Source organism: Setaria viridis, chromosome 9, assembly GCF_005286985.2.
Source record: "Setaria viridis chromosome 9, Setaria_viridis_v4.0, whole genome shotgun sequence".
NCBI classification, from domain to species: Eukaryota; Viridiplantae; Streptophyta; class Magnoliopsida; order Poales; family Poaceae; genus Setaria; species Setaria viridis.
Window position 1 is genome coordinate 50,246,854 of NC_048271.2, and position 21,912 is coordinate 50,268,765.

A 21,912-nucleotide genomic window follows, 5' to 3' on the forward strand; every position below is an offset into this window, starting at 1 on the left:
TATCCCATACTCTACCGGATATGCACTTGATGGTTTCGCAGCTCCACTGCTGTGTGTCGGCTGCCGCGATGCTGTATGCGGAATCGGCGTTGACTACCTCGATGTTGTCGCCGACCCATTGTACAAGACATTGATGCATTGTCGATGGGATGCAGCAATTTGCGTGTATCCAATCCCGGCCGAGTAGCATGTTGTAGGACCCCTTGCCATTGATGATAAAGAAGGTAGTGGGAAGGGTCTTACTGCCGATGGTGAGGTCGACGCAGAGGGCGCCGCGAGCGGGGGACACATTACCCTCGAAATCTTTGAGCGTCATGTCTGTCTTGGTCAAGTCGTCATCGCTTTTCCCAAGCTTCCGGAGCACGGCATATGGCATGATGTTGACCGCAGCTCCTCCGTCTACCATTAATCTGGTGAGGGGTCGGCCGTAGACATGCCCTTTGAGGAACAACGCTTTCAGGTGTTGCCGTTTGTCGTCTTCGGGCTTCTCGAACGTGGCTGTCATTGGCTCCAAAGCCAATTGTGCCATCTGTTCTTCTATTGCCGATATATCCTGTCGGTCGGCAGGAGTCATAAATTCCATCGGCAGTATGAAAACCATGCCGATATCGGCTGCCGATTCATCGCCCGCCGATTCATCGCCTCCTCTGTCGTTTCTTTTGGGGCGCCATATCTTGCCTTCATTCTTGTCCGTCGTGTACTGTTGTTCTTCCTCCTGCTGTTCCCATTGGCAGAGATGTTGGATCCTCCGTTTTTGAGATTTGGTCAATCCGTCGGGACACCACTTGGGGTTTACTGGTTTGGTTCTTGGCCTGGCGCGTTCCCATTCTGGCTCGCGTCCTAAAGGGTTTTCGTCTGTCACCCGAGCATCGGCCATCTCTTCAAGCCGACTGTGAACGTTGGCCCTGTCTTCTGACCGGTCATGTCGATCGAACCTGCCCCCCGGCCTGTCATGGCGTCTGTCTTCCGACCGGTCATATCGGTCACTTCTGCCCCCCAGTCGATCACGCACGGGAGGGCGCCGGTCATCTTGGTCGTGCCAGTTCCTGTTGATCGGTTCTGGTCTTCCGTCTCTGGAACGAGACCTGTTGAACGGCCAATTGTTACGATACAGGCCGTTGCATTCCGGGCAATTATCGGCCGAAGGTAGCCTGAGGTTGCTTTCCCAACAGTGGATGAAGAACGGGCACCTCCAGTGGTCTTCGTGTCGCCGTATCACTTCTTCCCGGGATCTTGAGCGTTCATGTTGACGCTGGTACTTTTGGAGCAGGAGTTGGGAAGTAATGCGTGGCTCACCTGATTCGCCATCGTCGTCCTCCATCCGCCGCTTCCCCTTGACGTCTTCAGGCGTCGCTTGATTTCTGGGGTCTACAGCACCACTCTTTTTAGCCGATTCGGACATTAGCACCTTTGTTTGGAGCGAGTTTTTTCCTGTGTCAACCATGTTGTTGGGGAAGGGGTGCTGGTCGATCTTCATCGGCTTGGCCGATTTTGTTGGTACTTCAAATTTGAGTCTGCCTTGCTCAATGGCCGACTGTATCTGCTGCCGGAAGATTTTGCACTCATTCGTGTCATGGGATGTAGCATTATGCCACTTGCAATATTTCATCTTCTTTAGTTGTTCGGCAGAAGGTATTGTATGATATGGCGAGAGCTTGATCTGTCCTTCCTGGAGGAGAAGGTCGAAGATTTTATCGGCCTTCGTCGTGTCAAAGCCGAACGTTTCTGGCTCTTTCTTGCCGAACGGGCATGATATTGGCGTCTTTCCCTTGACCCACTCCGCGAGACCTACCTCAGCATCTTCTTCAGCTTCAACCTCTTCCAGGAATGCAACCTTCTTCTGGAAGTTTCTCCGTGGATCGAAAGAACGTACCTCCTGTCCAGACAATCGGTGGACGATTTGGCTTAAGCTCTCAAACTCCTGTGAGGCGTATTTTTCTTTGATGTGGGGTAGGAGACCTTGAAAGGCTATATCAGCCATCTGTGCGTCATTTAGTGCCAAAGAATAGCATTTGTTCCTGATTTCCCGAAACCTCTGTACATATGAGGATATCGGCTCGTCGCTTCTCTGTTTGAGGCTGGTCAAGTCGGACAGCTTCATCTCATGCACCCCGGCGTAGAAGTACTTATGAAACTGTCTCTCCAAATCGGCCCATGTAATAATCGAGTTGGGCGGTAAAGTTGTGAACCACTGGAAGGCCGACCCAGACAAGGATGATGAGAATAGCCGCACCCGTAGAGCGTCTTGCGCAGCTGCCTCTCCGCATTGGATGATGAATCTATTCACGTGTTCCACGGTTGAAGTGTCATCCATCCCCGAGAACTTGGTGAAGCCAGGAACTTTATACTGATGGGGAAACGGCAGTAGGTCGTATGTAGACGGGTACGGTGTCCGGTAAGTGTAAGTTTGTACTTTCGGCTTCAAGCCGAATTGTTCCTGAATCACTTCTGCTATACGTGCCGACCAGTCCGGCTGTTGCTGGTAAACTGTTGGCTGAGGAACTGGCACGTGCTGGTATATCGGAGGCGGAACGGCTTGATGCTGAGTGAAAGTATGTGGCATCTGAGTGAAAGCCGGATGTGTATTCAGGGTCAGCTGTTTGAATGAGCCACTCGTCTCATCGTATAGTACGAGCTCCGCTGCTTTGCTCATCTCTGGTGTGACAGGTTGGTACGGCGGCCTCATTGGTCGAGTGGCTGCTTGGAAAGATGCCTGGAATTGGGGGCTTCCCTGACTGGCCGATTGATCCTGAACGGCCGTAGCTGATGGTGCCCCCCAAGGCGCTGGATTAACTGGAGGTATCGGCGCAGAGGACAGCTGGAAGGGGTGCGGCTGAAGGTGTTGCGTGCCATTATACCCCATAGGAATTGATGATGAGGAAGCGCCTGAACCCCCAACAGAAAATTGGATCGGCTGAGAAGCCGAATGCAAATAACCCTGGTTTGGTGGAATCGGCTGAGTATATGCCGGTCCCTTGTATCCTTGAGGTACCCCGCTAGCGAAGGAGCTGATGACGGCATTGTACACCGTATTTGCAAGCACCGGGGATTGATCAATGAAGGCGTGATAAACGGACTGTTGGACCATCTCGGCCATTTTGTCCGAGTCTTCGGAGATTGTGATCTGGCGGGGAGTTGGAAATGGAGACTTTTTGATAGCCTCCCCGCTTCTGGTGCGACTGAAGGACTGCAGGCACGCCTTCCGGTAGAGTGTTGTCTGCTTCTCTAGTTCTTCCTTCTGGTCGTCCTTAAGATCTGCTTCCGTCACTTCGATGACGTTATCCTCAGAGACTTCAGCAGCTTTCGACATGGTGGCAGTTGTATAGGTCCCACCGGGCATGCCAAAATGTGTTGACGCAAAATCCCGATGGTGGTGGACCCTGCATCAGCACATAAGGACCTGGGAGATCTGCTTAACTCCAGTGCAAAATCCAAATCGGCGCGCGTGGTGTGCGCGGGCGTGCCAGTCAGTTTGACCATTCAACTGACAAGGAGATGATAGTCGTTGTGAAGTCCGAGGCAACCGGCCGATCAGGCCGATATAATCCTAGCACAGTAGCAATAATGGTGCAACAAAATAAATCATGACAAATATATTAGCTGTGAAGCCGATTCCAGTGCCTTGCTGAATGTGAGTGATTCATCGGCCATCCAGCCGATTTAATATAATTTACAATAACCATCGGCCAGGTGGCCGATAGAAAACAGGATGTTATTGAGCTGCCGCTCCACCATAGCTAGAGCCACAAACCAATGAGATCTAAACTAAACTCTCCACCAATATCTCTAGATGAAACCACAACGATGCGCCCGGTAGTTGCAGTCTAGAAATATTTAGCAGGATGTTAATCTGAACCCCACCAGCCGATGAATCCAATCATAACGAAACTTAATCCCAACAGCACTCGAAGGGGTAACCAAGATTAAGATGCAACAGGCTATTAAGTGATCTGTCATCTATAATGAACCGATCTAAAGCTAATTAAAGCAAACTGAACGGCAGGACGATAGAGCAGATAAATATCAGCCGATGCAAACTTAATCAAGGCTGGATAACTGGTGAATACCGTAGATCAAGACAGAAGCGATGTGCCGTAAGTTGAAGATCCAAGATATTCGATAACTGGTAGATAAAACTAGACGAAACCACAGCGATGCGCCCGGTGGTTAAAGCCTAAAACACCTGGTGACGGAACTTTGCAGCTCGCCGGAGATCGAGGTCGATGCAGCCCAGCTTGCTAGAAGGAACTCGTCGAGAAGCTACATTACTCCTACTCCTAATGCAATGGCATGAAGCCGAAAAGGTAAATAAAAGATAAACGTGTTGTATATTGATCGTGTGATGATAAAAATTACAATGGCCAGGACCCTTTATATTTATAGGGCGGATGGCCTTTGACGTTACATAATTGGCATTTAATCACGTACAAGGCAAATCACGTACACAATATTTTCTAATCAAAACTCTATCTCTAACTAACCCAACTCTATCTTTAATCAAGCTTATCCCTAACCAACTCTATCTCCAAAATAATTTATTCTATAAAACAACCTCCCGTACGTGCATGCCAGACTGTTGGAACTCTTGCCGTGTACATGTGTGCGTTAACTTCTTTAATCTTCTAGCTTTCTTGCTTTCTCTTTCTTCATGCACATGTTCCTGATCTCTACAGCCAGCTCGCAAATATCCTTAGTTAGGAGATTTCATCATTTTTTGCATCATCGGCCGATTCCTTCCTTTCACAGCATATTTCCAAATTTTGGTATTAACACAGGCCCCCCAGTTTCGGAGTATGAAGGCTTCATGTTCCGAAACTAACTATAGAAGTCCGATAATTCGGTGTCAACACAGGCCCCCCAGTTTCGGAGTATGAAGGCTTCATGTTCCGAAACTAATTATAGAAGTCCGATGCTTGCCTTTAGAGCCAATGACATCTGATTGCCATATTCAAAGCCACATCGACTCCTCTTGAAATATAAAGAACCCCATCGGCCTGATACCTTGATCCCACTCTGAGCCGATAAATTCGCCGGCAGTAGAAATAGATTAGTCTGTTGACACCAAAACTTGGTGCAGTAACCAGCAAGCTTTTGTTGTCAACACAGGCCCCCCAGTTTCAGAGTATGAATATTTCATGCTTCGAAATTAATATCCGATACTATAAGCAGCCGATACTATTTTGCTTGAACCAATCAGCCGATGCAATTTTAACTTCATCGGACTAAAATATAGCAAAAATCCCATTAGCCGAAAACAAATCCGTCAGCTGAAAACAAATTTCATCAGCTATTTGCCCTTCCGTGGTTTGGACATGCTAAGCTTATTGGAGCCCAAGACTCCACCAACTGAATAAAAAACTCCATTAGCTATTTATATGGCCAGCCGACATTATTAATTCCATCGGCTGAAAGGAATCGGCTATTGTATGGCCAGCAAGATAATTCCATCGGCCACTCTTCCTTTTCTTTATTTCTTATCCATCAGCGAATAAAAGAAAAGATTCCATTGTCAATGTCCTCTTGATCCGCTTCTCATTGGCTAAAAAAAAAAATTGCCGTCGGCCACTATGCCTGCTGATTATTTTCCATAGGCTGAAAAATATAGCATCGGCTGAAAAATCTTCTATCTCTCCCATCAGCTGTGGGAGAATATTAAATAGGCAGCCGATTCTTGAGCAGCCGATTCAACTCCTCCTTTTTTTTTAATTCCAACTGGGCGATGCTTTTTGTTTTAACTAACCCGCCGATGCTTCCCTGCACTTTTTTTTTAACCAATACACCGATGCTTCTCTTCAATCGGCCGATTAGCCAATGCAATTTTCAATCCGCTAAACCAATTTTTTATCAGCCGATGCCAACTTTTTTCTTCTTATATTTTTTTTCTTCAATCGGCAATACCAATTTTCCATCGGCCGATGCCACTTTTTTTTCCGCAATCGGCTGAACCAATTTTCCATCGGCCGATGCCACGTTTTTTTTCTTTCAATTCCAACTAGCTGATGCTAATCGGCCGATGCCTCTCTCTCTTTTTTTTAATTCCAACAGGCTGACGCTAATCGGCCGATGCCTCTCTCTGTTTTTTTTTCTAATTCCAACTGACCGATGCTAATCGGCCGATGCCTTTCTCTATAATCGGCTGCTGCATATATTTTTTTAACCAATCCGCCGATGCATTTAATTAGCCGATGCTTCCCTTATCTCAATCGGCCGATGCATCTTTTGAACCAGTCAGCCGATGCTTTCCTTATTTCAATCGGTCGATGTATATATACATATATTTTAATCAGCCGATACAACTTTTATCGGCCGATCCAATTTTCAATCGGCCGATTTTTTTATCAATAAGGAGACGCACGAATGGCCAATGCCCCTCTCTTTTTCTTTCTTTCTTTCTTTTTTCAATCGGCTGAACCAATTTTCCATCGGCCGATGCCACGCTCTCTTTTTTTTTCAATCGGCAATACCAATTTTCCATCGGCCGATGCCACTTTTTTTTCTTCCAATTCCAACTGGCTGACGCTAACCGGCCGATGCCTTTCTCTACAATCGGCCTCTATATATTTTTTTAACCAATCCGCCGATGCTTCTCTTCAATCGGCCGATGAACTCGATACAGCTGCCGAATATACTCTTTTTATCTGAATAAACATGTGAGTCTTATAATCGTGTCCCACCGGGCGTGCCAAAAGTGTGTTGGCGCTAGAAATCGGTCAACCGAATCCCCAGCGTCTGACAGACGACCCGGGAGAATCTGCTTAACTCCTGTTCGGGTGATTGCCCTGGTGCGGTTCGTGCGGCGTGCCAGCCAATCTGACCTGTTGATTGGCAAGGAAGAATACGTGTCAGATCCAGAAGTCGCGATCGGCTAAATTTCCGATCTCGAGAGAGCTTATCGGCGAATCGGCCGATTTGCCGTAATAAAGAAATCGGCTATGGAGCAGCCGATCACTGTAGCAGTGTAGACAAAAAACTACTGGAGTAGTCAACACAATGCTGTAGTAACAACGCCAGGAATAGATCTAATCGGCTATGTGTAAAATAAATAAATTAAATAGCAAAATATGAGAAAAGCCGAAACTGCCGATTCCTAACTGGATAACTGGTGATAAAACTAGAAAAACAGGTAAAACCTATGATTCTAGTAAATATCGATAACTAGTGAATAAATCTAAACGAAACGACAGCGATGCGCCCGAAGTTAAAGCTTAGAATTTACTCGGTAAACGGAACTTACAAGATCGGCCGGAGGTCAAGTTGATGCAGCCCTGCCAACCCGTACGAACTCGTGAAAAAGAAGAAAGTATTTGGCGAAGTCGCCTGCTTGAAAGTAAGTATGAGAAAATAGTAATTGGTTGTATTGAGTAGTTGATGATTACAGATCTACAAAGGTAGCTATTTATAGCCCCGTACAGACAACTCCTTATCTGACTAGAACTCTATCCCTAATTCAAATAGAAAAGAAATATTTACAAGTACGACTCGTACTAAGTTGGTTATTATACACTTCATGGGCTGATTTCCTCTTTATCCTCCTGATCCTTTCCAAGCCCATACCAGCCCAATTATTCCAACCTCCTAATCGGCCGATTCCTTATCGGCAAAAGGTAACCGATCGAGAACCAGGCGTGTCCGATCCAAACCCCAAGGGTATCCATCGGCCGATCTTGTACTGCAGCATCGGCCGATCCTGGACTGTAGCATCAACCAACCGATCTCTAACTGTAGTGCCATTCGGCCGATTTCCAACTGTCACCCTTGTATTCTACTGTACCTTCCCATTTCTTCTTCACCTGTCGCCGATTTTACTTGTGACGAAATCTGGCGTCAACACAACCTAAGGTTACTCTCCCAACAGTGGATGAAGAACGGGCATCGCCAGTGGTCTTCATGTCGTCGCATCATCTCCTCCCGTATTCTTGAACTTTCTTGCTGTCGTTGATACTTGTTGAGCAGAAATTGGGTGGAGATGGGCGTGCGTGGTTCTCTCGCTCCTTCGCCTTCATCCTCGATCCGTCGTTTCCCCTTGATGTCTTCGGGCGCCGCTTGATTTCTGGGGTCTACGGCACCACTCTTTTTAGCCGATTCAGACGTTAGCACCTTGGTCTGGAGTGAATTCTTTCCCGTGTCAACCATTTTGGTGGGGAAGGGGTGCTGGTCGATCTTCATCAGCTTGGCCGGCTTTGTTGGGACTTCAAATTTGAATCTGCCTTGTTCGAGGGCTGATTGTATCTGCTGTCGGAAGATCTTGCATTCATTTGTGTCGTGAGAGGTGGCATTATGCCACTTGCAATATTTCATCTTCTTCAGTTGCTCAGCTGACGGGATAGTATGGTATGGTGAGAGCTTGATTTGTCCTTCCTGAAGGAGAAGATCGAAAATCTTATCGGCTTTTAATGTGTCGAAACCGAATGCCTCCGGCTCCTTTTTCCCGAACGGACATGATATCGGCTTCTTTCCCTTAACCCATTCCGCTAGACCGATTTCTATTTCTTCTTCGGACTCAGCCCCTTCCAAGTACGACACCTTTTTCTGGAAATTCCTTCGCGGGTCAAAGGGGCGTACTTCCTGACCAGACAATCGATGCACGATTTGGCTTAGGCTCTCAAACTCCTGCGAAGCATATTTCTCTTTGATATGAGGCAGAAGACCCTGGAAGGCTATATCGGCCAATTGCGCGTCGGTCAGGGCTAGGGTGTAGCATTTGTTCCTGATTTCCCTGAATCTCTGCACGTACGAGGATACCGGTTCATCACTTCTTTGTCTGAGGCCGGTTAAATCTGAAAGCTTCATCTCGTGTACCCCCGCGTAGAAGTATTTGTGAAACTGCCTTTCTAGGTCAGCCCATGTAATTATTGAATTGGGTGGCAGTGTAGTAAACCATTGGAAGGCCGACCCGGACAGGGAGGACGAGAAAAGGCGCACCCGTAAAGCATCTTGTGTAGCTGCCTCCCCGCATTGAATGATGAATATGTTTACATGTTCGATAGTTGAGTTATCATCACGCCCCAAAAATTTGGTGAAATCAGGAACTTTGTACCGATGGGGAAACGACAGCAAGTCATACGTAGGCGGGTATGGCGTCCTGTATGTGTATGTTTGTACCTTCGGTTTTAAACCGAATTGCTCTTGAATCACCTCCGCTATGCGCGCTATCCAGTCTGGTTGTTGTTGATGCACTATCGGCTGGGGAACCGGCACGTGGTTGTAGATTGGCGGCGGGATGACCAGGTGCTAGACGAAAGCGTGCGGTGCTTGATGCGATGCGGCCGGCTGCATAGTCGGCACCGGCTGTCTTAGTGAACCGGCCGTTTCGTCATATAGCACGATCGGCGCAGCGCCCCGAAGTGCTTCCGTTGCTTCTGCCCCCCGCCCATCTCCGGTGTGACTGCTTAATACTGTGGCATTGTCGGCCACGCAGCCGATTGGAAAGGTACCTGGATTGGAGAGCCTCCATGGCTGGTCGATTGGTCTTGGACGGTCGTCGCCGATGGTGCCCCCCAAGGCACTGGATTTAAAGGAGGCGACTGCACGGAGGATAACTGAATGGATTGTGGCTGGAGATATGGCGCGCCGTTAGGCCCCAGATGCATTGACGACGAAGGGGCGCTGGAGCCTCCAGCCTGAGCCTGGATCGGCTGAGGAGCCAAGTAGGGTATACTTGGATAACTTCTGGCTGGGGCCGTGATAGGTGGGGCGTAGGTTGGCCCCTGGTATCCTTGGGACACGCCGTTGGCCAAGGAGCTGATGACGGCATTATATACCGTATTAGAAATCACCGGGGATTGATCAATGAAAGCCTGGTAAATGGATTGTTGAACCATCTCGGACATCTTGCCCGAGTCCTCAGCAATTGTGATCTGGCGGGGAGTTGGAAACGGAGCCTTTTTGACTGTTTCCCTGCTCGTGGTACGACTGAAGGATTGTAGACACGTCTTCCGGTAGTATGCCATCTGCCTTTCCAACTCTTCCTTCTGGTCGTCCTTGAGGTCTGCTTCCGTCACCTCGATGACGTTGTCTTCCGAGACTTCGACAGCTTTCGACATAGTGGCGGTTGTATTGGTCCCACCGGGCGTGCCAAAAGTGTGTTGGCGCTAGAAATTGGCCGATGGAATTTCTAGCGTCGGACACACGACCCGGGAGAATCTGCTTAACTCCTGTTCGGGTGATTGCCCTGGTGCGGTTCGTGCGGCGTGCCAGCCAATCTGACCTGTTGATTGGCAAGGAAAGAAACGTGTCAGATCCCGGAGGTCGCGATCGGCTAAGTTTCCGATCTCGAGAAAGCTTATCAACGAATTGGCCGATTTGCTGTAATAAAGAAATCGGCTATAAAGTGGCCGATTGCCAAGCAACGTTGGTAAAGAAAACTGCTAGAGTAATCTAAACAACGCTACAGTAACAACGCTAAGAATAGATCCAAATCGGCTATGTGGAAAGTGATAAATTAAGTAACAAAGTACGAGAAAGCCGAAAATTCCAATTCCAAGATGGATAACTGGTGATAAAACTAGAACAACAAGTAAAACCTAGAATTCTAGTTAATAGCGATAACTAGTGAATAAATCTAAACGAAACGACAGCGATGCACCCGAAGTTAAAGCTTAGATATTACTCGATAAGCGGAACTTACAGAATCGGCCGGAGATCAAGTTGATGCAGCCCCGCCAACCCGTACGAACTCGTGAAAAGAAGAAAAGTATTGGTGAAGTCGCCTGCTCGAAAGTAAAGTGCGAGGAAATAGTACGTTGTTGTATTGGTTTGATGATGATTACAGATCTACGAAGGTGGCTATTTATAGTGTGTTACAACAAATTTCTTAACCGACTAGGACTCTATCTCTATTTTTAAACAAAAACAAATATTTACAAGTATGATTCGTACTGGAGTTGATCATCGCGCTCTTCATGGGCTGACTCTCTCTTCATCTTCATAATTCACTTTAAGCCCATACCGGCCCAATCGCTCCAGCCTCCGAATCGGCCGATTTCTACCAACTCTATCCGCGGAAACACTGCAGCACCGATCGGCCGATCCTCAACTGTAGCACTAATCGGTCGATTTCCAATTGTGACTTCTGTGTTTTGCCGCATCTCCTGATTTCTTCCTTTCTTGTCGCCGATTTCACACGTGTCAAAATCTGGCGTCAACACTACTACAACTAAAATGAAAGATATATGGTTATCAAATATGGAACATAAATAATGAAATTTGGGTATGAAAGGTTGCATAACTAGGCAGTGCTAAGCATAGGATATTACTAGTTATTAAAATAGATGGTAAAGATATCCTAACTAATCAAGATTGGATTGTGCATAAAAGTAGTTTTCAATCAACTCGTACACCAAATGCATGGGTAGAGAAATAACCAATAATTTTGACACATGATAATGAATTCTGAAAGTAATAGGTTTACATGCTCCGGAGCTTGCCTGAGCTACTTTAATGTTAGTTTCTTCAGCAGTGCCTTCAATTTCAGGCTGCCATACAGTGTTAAATGGCTACCGATTTAGCTTCATCAGAAATGATTCAAAATAGTTCGAACTTCCAAACTTTGAGCTTTCATTTGAATATGAAATCCTTGATTTCTCTTGTCAACAACTAGTCCAAACCAATCACTAGGTATCCAAGTTTATTTATGATCCAAAAACTTCCAAAGTTTATATACAAAATCTCTCCAAATTCCATTTCAAAGTTGGTCACTTGATACTGATTTCAGACTTCGAAATTCTCGGAGCTTTGTTAGAGTGGACCTTGTTCAACATCTTTGACCTTAAATTTGAGATCATTTTGATCTGATTCTTGGTCCAAACATGACTCCATTATGTTCCATGCACTTCCACTTTGTTCCATTTTTTGCCAAATTTTCTTAAATTTAAATCTTTTGTTTGATTTTTAACCAAATTTGACCTTTTTCAAATAAGTTGACCAAAAATGACTTGATCTCTCTTGCAAGTTCATAATCGCATACCATTTATAACCATTAAGATGGATTGTTTTAAGCACACACATGTGAACTGACATCATTTATCATTGTTATCGTAGATTGCAATTGATCTAAGTACAAATTAGGAAAGCACATTATTGCTATATTAAAACAATCTGGCTCGTGGATTATTATAATCTGAGATACGTTTGTTTCAGCATTGCAATGCAGATTTGCATCTGAAACGAAACAGGCTTGAGTAAGAAAAAAATAGTTAGTAGAGAACAATACAGTTATGGGTATTTTTTTTAAACGGACCAAGCAGGAGCTGCCGATTTATATTAAAAAGAAGATGAAGTTTAGACTGGAAGAAAATATTAAAAAGAAAAAAACGACGCAAACATCTACAGGTTGGATTGGGTCATCAACGCATGCCGCACCACGCCCTCACACGCAACTCAACTCTACAACACATCGGCCGGTTGGATTGGGACATTAACCGTCGCTGAACTTCACTCCTCTCAACACCTCGGTGATAGAACCGAACCCTTACCGCAGCCCGTACCACCATACACACGGTCAAAAATTTGCCGAAACCTCCCAGCATAACCTAGCGTCGATGTTGAACCGAGAAGCAGACTGCACCGCACCGAGAAGGCCACCGCCATGCAGGACCTTCCATCGTAGTGTCGTTGTAACATCACTCTCCACTTGACAGGGTGATAGCACCGAATCCGGACCTCTCGCATGCTGCCTCGCAGTCACCACCACGATAACACAATGCTCGAGGGCCTTGCCACCTCCGCCGTTGGACTCTACCTCTCTCTCGTCGCCTCGAAAATACACCGTGCGCGGGGGTCTTGCCACGCCCACCGTAGTACTCCACATCACGGATCCGTTTCTTTTCTCGTTGTCAGAGTGTTGAGCGATATTGCCCCATTCCCTAAGATCTCCATAGGACAGCCAAGCCACCGCAGTGTGTTGACTTTTGCCTCGTTGCTTCACCTCGTACATAACCTTCTCCGTCGTGTCAGCAAGTCAGAAAAGTCGCTTGCGCCGTCTTCGGACGATGTACCACACCGGATAACCCAGCTAAGCTGAGCAACCCGCCGCGGTCCGCTTCAAGCATAGTTGTCCCACGCTGTCGTTGCCGCAAGCTCTGTCCTTTGACGCAGTCCCACACCGCACTGATCGCTGCCAAGCAACATCAGCCACCGCGGTCCGTTGCAAGCAGCCAAATTGGACAACCATGCAACAACCCCTGGCCACCACCATAACTTCGATCGCCTGCACATGGGCTTGGCAACACCCATTCAGCTCACCACACGGTGGAGTTGCCACCCTCAGCTATGACCTCCCATGACAATGCTTTAGCAATGCCACAAACCAAGTTGGATCTCTAGAGATGACGCCTCCAAGGAGGGCACGACAACAATGGCGCCGTCATCGCTCGTTCAGGATCTGGACAGGGTTTTCACCCAGAGAACCTCATGCAGCAGGGTCGTAATTCCAACCTGATGCCCCCAACGGGGAACACAACGTCCTAGGACGCCGCTGTCATGTCCACCAGCACGAAGGCCGGTGAGGGCTTTCGTCTGAAGCAATACAACCCCTCGTTGCACATACATGGTTGGGCACTCCCGGACCACTGCTACGGCAACCCAGCCGAGGTGCCACCGCCGCCGCTGTCGTGCCTCCACTCGCCATGCCGCCGTACCTCCACCTCCGTTTTTGTCGCCACCCTCCATCGCCGCCCACACGCAGCGCCCTCCACCGACTGCACCTCCCTGCCGATGTCGCGCGTCCGCTTGTCATGCTCCTCTCGGCCAACGCGCACTCTCCTGGACGCGCTCCTCCCGGCCGTGCGCTCCTCCCAGCCATGCTCCTCCCAGCGGCGGCGCGCCTCCCAGTGTCTCACGACTTGCCCCCGGGCATCGCTTGCGGCAGCTTCTCGCTCCTCGCCGCCTCCGCGACGTCTGCGCCAGAAGGATGGCCCGGCACATCACGCATCACCACCAAGGTACCACGAGCGTACCATGCACCCTCCAGCTCCACCACCACGGTGGCGTTGCAAAATTGCAGACCTACGTCGCCGACGAGAAGAAGAGAAGGGTAGCGCCGAGGTGGTGTCAGGCACAATTCTGGCCACTGCCTCCGCTCCTACCACCAGCTGTCCCGACGCCGACCCGCACGTAGCCACAGTTGCCTCTTCACGAGCCTCGCGCCCTCCTCCCCGTCAACCTTGGCGGTCGCCAGGGCCGGAGACACCGCTCTCCCACCGCCAGCAACACCCGTCCGTGCAAGGCATAGGGTAGGGCACTGCCAGCACCTAGAGTGAGAGGCATGCAAGCCACATCGGCGCGCAGGCAAGGCGGACCGCCGTCGGCCCCCGTCGCGGCAGGCGGCGCCATCGGCATGGCGCAAGGGGTAGACCAGCCGTGGGCGCCCCGCCCCACGTTGGCCGCCACACACCGTCGATCCGGCAGCCGGAGGGTTGGATCCGGTCCCCACGACCCCGGATCCGCTGCCTCGCACTGCTACCGCCACCCCGGCCGGCGCGGCCGCTCCGCACTGCTCCCCCGCTCGGAAGCGACGTGCGCCGGCGAAAAATGCCCCGCCGCCACCATCCTAGGGGCCCGCGTGGACTTCCGGCAGGCCCCTTCGGCGGCGGCAGGGGAGGGGGCGGCAGAGGCCGGTGGCGCGACCGCCGCCCGAGTCACCCAAGCGGGGGCGACGCGGGCGTCCTTTCTTGCTTCTACCCTGTCCCCTCCCATGGGCATTTAATGAGAAGAGAACTAATTTTCCCCTCTCAAAGAATGGGGGTGCATACTTCCTCTAGAAATGTAATGAGTGAGAAATTATTATGCCAACATTGTTCATCACTCCTAGACCAGGTGACTAGGTGAGCTGTCTCCATGGCTTTTCATAATTCAGCACGCACGATCAACCTGATTTCCTTTTCCGATTACATAGTTTAAAACACAAATTTTCATAATTTTATACAGTTCCAGCATGAACATTGAAAATAATGCACTACTTTTCTGAGACAAGAGGGAGGGATAACTCAAGAGAGTATAGAAAACACAGAGTCCAAATACACAAGATAATAATGATTTTGCACGATAAAGGTTTCGCTTGTTTTCTGTAATGTATTAACGTTTCTTATTCAAATACAGCCTAATGGCAAACTTCCAGTTTTGTATTATCAGCCCTCCTGTTGAGCGGGACAATCTATCCTTGGGCGAATTCAGGAGGATTTCTTGTTGTCTTGCAGTCGCTCAAATAGGCTTCCATCGAAGGCGCCCCGGACAGCCTCTCGCTGCAGCAGGCCATCCTTATCCTTTGCCACGCTGTAGAGTAACAGCCATTCACCGGCGGCGGCGGCCCTGTATGGACGAGATCATAAATAAAACATAAAAAGAAAGACCTGTATGAACAAATTTTTAAACCAACGATAAAAACAAATAACGTTAGAAATCAACTCCACGCCAAGAAAGATTGAAAATGGAATTGATTGACAGAAACATTGCTCGTTCAACCACGTCTTACCAGCCAAGGAAATCATACATATTGCGGTTTCCCTCAAGCATTGAGTTCAGCTCGTCTTTTGTCAAAGCATTCGGATGAGTTCGACCATACTTGCTAAATATAGCATCGAACTTTGATGGATCAAACCTGTGCAAGATTGAGCAAGTATAAACTAGTTAGAAATTCTGTGGCTGGAATGGTACAGTATAAAATTTGTGGCCTCCTGTACAGTATAGACATTGATGGATCTTGTGGAAATCAACCTCCGCAAATGGAGAGTACTGAATGTGTTATGCGTACGTACCTCCCTTCAGTATCATAGGCTTCAGAATCGCTCCCGTGCTTACCCTTGTGGATGTTCTTTATATGGATGGAGAGCAAAGGTGACGGTAACCATCCCTGCATTCAGAAACAGCATTTGATTAACATGAAAACATATAGTATATATGAAAAACAAACAGTGTCCAGTCTAGAGAAAGGAACAGAACAGACGTGACACCGAAACCTTTTCTGACTAAAGTTTTCTGACTAAAGTTTAGTCCCTATCACATTGAATGACTAATAGTCCTTGTCACGTTGAATGTTTAGATATTAATTAGAATAATTAGGAGTATTAAATATAGATTAATTACAAAACTAATTGTATAAATAAAGGCTAATTCGCGAGACGAATCTATTAAGCCTAATTAGTTCATGATTTGACCCTGTGATGCTACAGTAAATATGTGCAAATCATGGATTAATTAGGCTTAGATTCGGTCTCGTGAATTAGCCACGACTTATGCAATTAGTTTTATAAATTAGTTCACATTTAATCCTTCAGTCCTTCTAATTGGTATCAAACATTCGATGTGACCCGAATTAAAAATTAATCCATGGATCTAAACATCTGGATTCTAAGGATGGGTCTTGAGATGTCTAGTCCGGCAAAGCTACATCAGATTTCAGAAAGGAACCATGCATGTGCAGAGGCCAAGAGAAGTCGAGAACGTTACCGGCTGAGTGGGATAACTCAGGACGAGGTTGATCAGTAGAGAGCCCACGACTGATACAGGGAGTCCACAACCTATTGCTCGGAGGCCTGGAAAGCAAGGAAGCACAAACATGAAACATCACGCTCACAAACAGCGGGATGCCGGGATCAACCTGATAAGCTTGTCTTATCAGCCAGTGATTTTCATAAACAGAAATTGTTTATTCGCACGTAACGCTAGAGATTTTATTCTCACGCAACGCTAGAGATTTTATTCTTACGCAACACGAGACACCACTGCTCATGGTTTCAATGGGATACAAAAGCTTGTGAACACGGAACCCTGACTGATTGTCTGAAACAAGAAAAACTGATCGACTAACGTCCAGTCATATTCAAGGGGGTGTTTGGAAACACCTCATTAAAGTTTAACACTTATCACATCGGATATTTGAGCGGATATTTGATGCTAATTAGAAGTATTAAACATAGACTAATTACAAAACTAATTGCACAGATGGAGTATAATTCACGAGACGAATCTATTAAGTCTGATTAGTCCATGATTTGATAATGTGGTGCCACAGTAACCATTTGCTAATGATGGATTAATTAAGCTTAATGGATTCATCTCGCGAATTAGCACAGAGTTCTGCAATTAGTTTTATAATTAGCTTATGTTTAGTCTTTCCTAATTAGCATCCGAACATCCGATGTGACACTGTTAAAGATTAGCTCCTCGTATCCAAACAGTCCCTCAGTAACACTAGAAAGGACGTTGCTAGCGCCCGGACGTCCCATGGAAAATTTTCCATCGGACGTTTCGTTGGTCCCATCGTAACATCAAAAAAATAACATTTGCAACATAGAAAAAATAAACATTTGCAACATAAAAATCACCGTTTGCAACATAAAAAAACATGTTAAAAAAATTTATTAGCCATTTGTTCATGATGAGGAAAAAAAAGCCGCCGCAACATCTGTTTCATGTTGCATGGAACATTCAGATCTCTCATTGAAAATGCAACATCCGGATAAAACACTTGCAACATGTGTGTGAAATATATGCAACATCGCAACATCTAGATCTACTTTGCAACATCCACATGAAACACTTGCAACATTCTTCTGAAACATCTGAAACACTTGAAACATACGCTGAGCACTGCACAGTGGGATCTGACGCTAGGAAACGATGGAGGAGGAGGAGGATGGCGGCGGCCGACGCCCCGTGGCCCGCAGCGCTCCGCGGGGAAGCTCCTCCGACGGCCAGCGTGGCTCGTCCCCTGACCACGGGGAGCGGCAACCCACACCCCCGGCACTTGTCGAAGTGCTCGCCCAGCATGTAGCGCATCAGCTCTTGAGGCCTAGCTTGAGCTCACCAGGGTGCTCGCGGTTCAATTCGTTGATGGAACCATCAGTAGGCATGAAGCTCTCGCTGCTCTACTGTGCCAAGCCCAACTCCCATGTCACGGTGATGTCGAGCAACATACAGAGAAGTTTGTTGGCGCAACTCAGCGTAGTTAGTGGCAAACTACGGCACCACATCTATAGCAACCTGCTTGACCTCCACAGGTTGCTCGCTGCGACCGCCGCGCGCAAGAGCGTAGCCAGGATTTGAGCATAGGGGAGCCGAGACACCAAACGAAAAACGATCTCATAAAAAAACTTCAAGGACTCTAATATGTATGGATGACAAAGTTATTTTACAAATGAGAGTGCCAAACAATATATTCGATCGTATATGTAGAAAATGGGCCATCCTACATGTTGCCATGTAATAGCGGTTATATGATTGTCATCTTACAAATGAGAGTGCCAAACAATATATTCGATCGTATACGTAGAAAATGGGCCATCCTACATGTTGCCATGTAATAGCGGTTAATTAGGTTATATGATCCGAATATACATAGATTGATTACACATTGATGCTACTAATTGTGATCATTGATCGAGCACTTGTAAAAGAATCTCGGATGACAGAGAATAAAGATGGGTTTGGTGACAAAAAAATTGCATATGAGTAATTTTTTGCTTTAAAATAGCATGAAACACTAAAACATGAAATATTAGAAGAAAGCTACATGTCCATTATATTGTTTTTTCTCGGACTATCTGGATGCTGGAAGGCTAGCACGAATCATTGGGCTGGTGGGCTAATGATACTTTGGACTAATTGTATGTCTTGTTGCTTAACAGGGACTCTAACCCTATAATTAACAAAATGATTTAGGAGCTCCTGTGGGGTGTACACGGCAGCATTAGGGGGGCCAGGCCCCTGCACCCCCCCCCCCCCCCCCCCCCCCCCTCTTTGGCCTCTGTATAGATGGATATTTATCTGTTTATATCGCCATCATATTTCATTTTGAGACTTTTCACTAGACTTTTTGCTTTTTATTTCCCATTGTGAAAGGTTCTGAAGGCAGCCTCACTTTTTTTTGCAGAGATGTAAAAAACAAATTTAATTGCAATGAAAAAGATTTGTTATTGCGGTGTAACAAAGAAGAATTGGATTTCTCAAAATGAGAGCTTGCTGCTTGGCAGGTCAACAAATGAGTATCTCATGTGCAGTAAATGAGCATTTTAAATGCAACGGCTGCGCGCACTGGTCATCGTTCAAGAAATTAGACGGTAAAAGTCCTAGTGCACTATAAATCAGAGGAAACACCAAGATCATGAGCTAATTAGGCCGTTCTACTACTCAACAGTATCTCAGTAATCCAGTACCCGAAACACCAAGCATATACATCCTAGCAAATAGCAATTACGTGCACACTACTGAGAGGGAGAGAGGAATTACTGAGAGGGGAGAGAGAAAAATCGGATGCAGCGACGATAATCAGCTGGAAGAGCGGCATTACTGAGAGGGAGAGGGGAATAACTGAGAGGGCGAGAGGAATTTTGGAGGCAATTTACTTGGTGGGCGTCGAAATCCCGCTCGATTGAGATCTATTCTTTGGTCGGGGGATGGAGTTCCAGTTCCTGGGGTCCAGTGGCGTAGTAGCTAGGATTTTCGTATGGAGGGGGCCATGTAAACAATATTTAATGGACTACATGTTTAAATTTAATATACTAGTGCCTGATTTCAATTTCAATTTAACTTAATAGACTAAGTCTTTGTGCACAAACAGAGCCAATAATCATTCAATCAATTCAATTCATCACTGTTTTCTGTACTAGAAAACTAGAGAACTAAGTATAGAAAACTAAGTATATAGTACATGTTTGCAGAAACATTAGGGGGGCCATGGCCCCTGCCAGCCCCCCTTGGCTACGCCACTGTCCGCGTGGTGCCCTGGTGCCGCATTCGGTGCTCGTCAAGGCTACCGCCGTGCAATCTATCTGTTCAGGAGGAAGAATGGAGAAAGCGAGAGAACGGACGGTTGGAGAAGAAGGGAGGGGATAAGGTTTGTGGTGGGGCCCACGGTGAAGAAGGGAAGGGGGATACGGAGCGTGTCAGCGTGTGGGTAGGAGGCGTGTCCGGTGAGCCACGATAGCGAGGCGCGTCCGGCCACGATAGCGACGCTTTTAATCTCTCCCGTAAGGGTCCTAGCATTAACGCACCAGAAACTTATTCGCACGACAACACTAGAGACATTACTGCTCATGGTTTCAGCTGAATCGAAAAGGAAAGCTCGTGAATACTGAATCCTTACTGCTTGTCTGAAAAGAGAAAAAAAGACTGATCAACTACGTGCGTCATTATTCAGTTGGCCACGCACCTTGAAACGTCTCCCAGGGGTAGATGATGCCGTCGCCATTGCGGTCGAAGAAGGCCGCGTGCTGCTGAAGCACGCTAAGGCCGCGGGAGTCGCGCCCCTTGGTCCCCTGCGGGTGGCTCGGGTCCACCGCCTCGAGAGCCCGCGCGAGATCTGTAACCATGGGGGACAAAAAGAAAACAGAACCAATGCTTGAGCTGGAACCTGGAACACGGCTCTGCTAATCACAAAGATGATGGTGCTGTCTCCATGTTTTGCCATAACCACAACGACGAACACGAATGTAACCCTTCTCGCTGAGATTAGGAGGAGGAGGATGGTCTAGTTATATCTGACATTTATCTCGATGGCACCAGTGCTCTGCTGTGCAAGGTACATGTAACAGAAAAGGTGAGGAAGCGGAGAGAGATCGAGTTGCATACATGGCTTGGGGAGCTGCTGCTGCAGGTCGGGGTTGAGCCTCCGCTCCCGGGTGACGGGCGCGTGGGGCGCCTCCGTCTCCTGGGACTGGTCGTCCGGCGACGACGAGAACGACGACGACGACATGCTCACTCGCGGGCTCAACTTGCAGGACCTGCGGATCGAACGATCAGACGAATTAAACAATCAGTTTGGAAAGCGAACTCGGAAGGATCGAGCAGTGCAGAGGAAAAGGGATCGGATTCGAGACCGTTACGACGCGCGGGTGCGCTGCGCAGGGCAGGAATGGAGGATCCGGTACCTTCGGAGGTGGGGAACGGCGAGACGGGAGCACCGTGCGGGCAGGCTCGACACGAGTTGCAGAGTCATGCGTGTAACCGATGATGCCTCGACGTGCGCTCCGCTTCCTTTTAAAGCCCTGCGGGTGCGGGGGCGGCGGCAAGGGAAGGGAAGGGAAGGCAAAACCACGGGCGACTCACGCGGTCAGGACTCAGGAGGTGCGCCGTCCGCGTCGTCCGTCCGGAGCACAGCGCACAGGGCCAAACCGCCAAAGCAGACGCGGGCGGCGGCGGAAAGCACCGAAACGCTGCCACGGGAACCGCGGAAAGTGGCGACGTGTCACCGTGGCAACCCGCGCCGAAAGGGAGAAGCACCCCGGAACGGTGCTGTTCCACTCCTTCACGCCTTCACGGCGTGGGCTGCGAGCACATGAACGTCCTAGTCCCAAACAGCCCGGGCACGGTACGTGCATGCCCCCGTTGCGGCACTGTGTTATTGATATCACCGAGACGCCTAACGCTTCGCTTGCCATGCCTCCGTTCCCAGCCCGCAGTGTTTTAACCGCTTTGCCTCTCGGGCTCTCGGCAGGTCGTCCCTCTCTCCCAGTTTTCAAAACCTTTTAAAGCCGGAAATCTGGCAAGAACAGGTCCGATTTGTGCTTAAATAAGAGTGCGGCATGCAGTTTTCAAAAAGTTGGAGAGTGCAGGGTGAACATCTCAATATTCGCGGCGTGCCGCGTGCTGTACGCATGGCTGGCGAAGTGGCGAGGGCCAGGATGGACGCGTGGCTGCCTAACGCTAGCATATATGGTTAGCTTTTTTTTTATCTCTACTCATATGTTTCCTCGTTAACTCTTTGTGCTATGTATAGACAAAAAAGCTGACATAAACAACATTATAGCTGGCTGACATGCCACTTTTTTTTTTGCGGGGAACTGACATGCCACCACTATTTCAGATGAGTGTTTGCGCTCATATCCGGGATAACTTTTGAGAAGTGTCTGGATGCCACGCTAGTCCGCCAAAACCTAAAAGGCTAAAACGGAATGTGCCACCGGACAGAGGTACGCG

At 48.0% G+C, this 21,912-nt stretch overlaps 1 protein-coding gene across 3 annotated transcripts; it reads right to left on the bottom strand.

The window, feature by feature from the left end:
• Positions 1-15,015: 15,015 nt before the first annotated feature.
• Positions 15,016-21,086, bottom strand: LOC117839270 (peroxygenase). Of its 3 annotated transcripts, none has more exons than XM_034719570.2 (7): positions 20,865-21,083; positions 20,566-20,717; positions 20,147-20,296; positions 16,444-16,529; positions 15,753-15,847; positions 15,470-15,595; positions 15,016-15,306 (listed from the first exon to the last, which is right to left on the bottom strand). In XM_034719570.2, exons 1-7 carry the CDS (start codon positions 20,930-20,932, stop codon positions 15,168-15,170), a joined length of 816 nt encoding a protein of 271 aa, XP_034575461.1. In that variant the 5' UTR covers positions 20,933-21,083; the 3' UTR covers positions 15,016-15,167. The 3 variants fall into 3 exon arrangements, with proteins under 3 accessions (XP_034575461.1, XP_034575462.1, XP_034575463.1); XM_034719571.2 differs by having other exon boundaries at positions 20,814-20,989; XM_034719572.2 differs by lacking the exon at positions 20,147-20,296 and having other exon boundaries at positions 20,865-21,086.
• Positions 21,087-21,912: the final 826 nt, after the last annotated feature.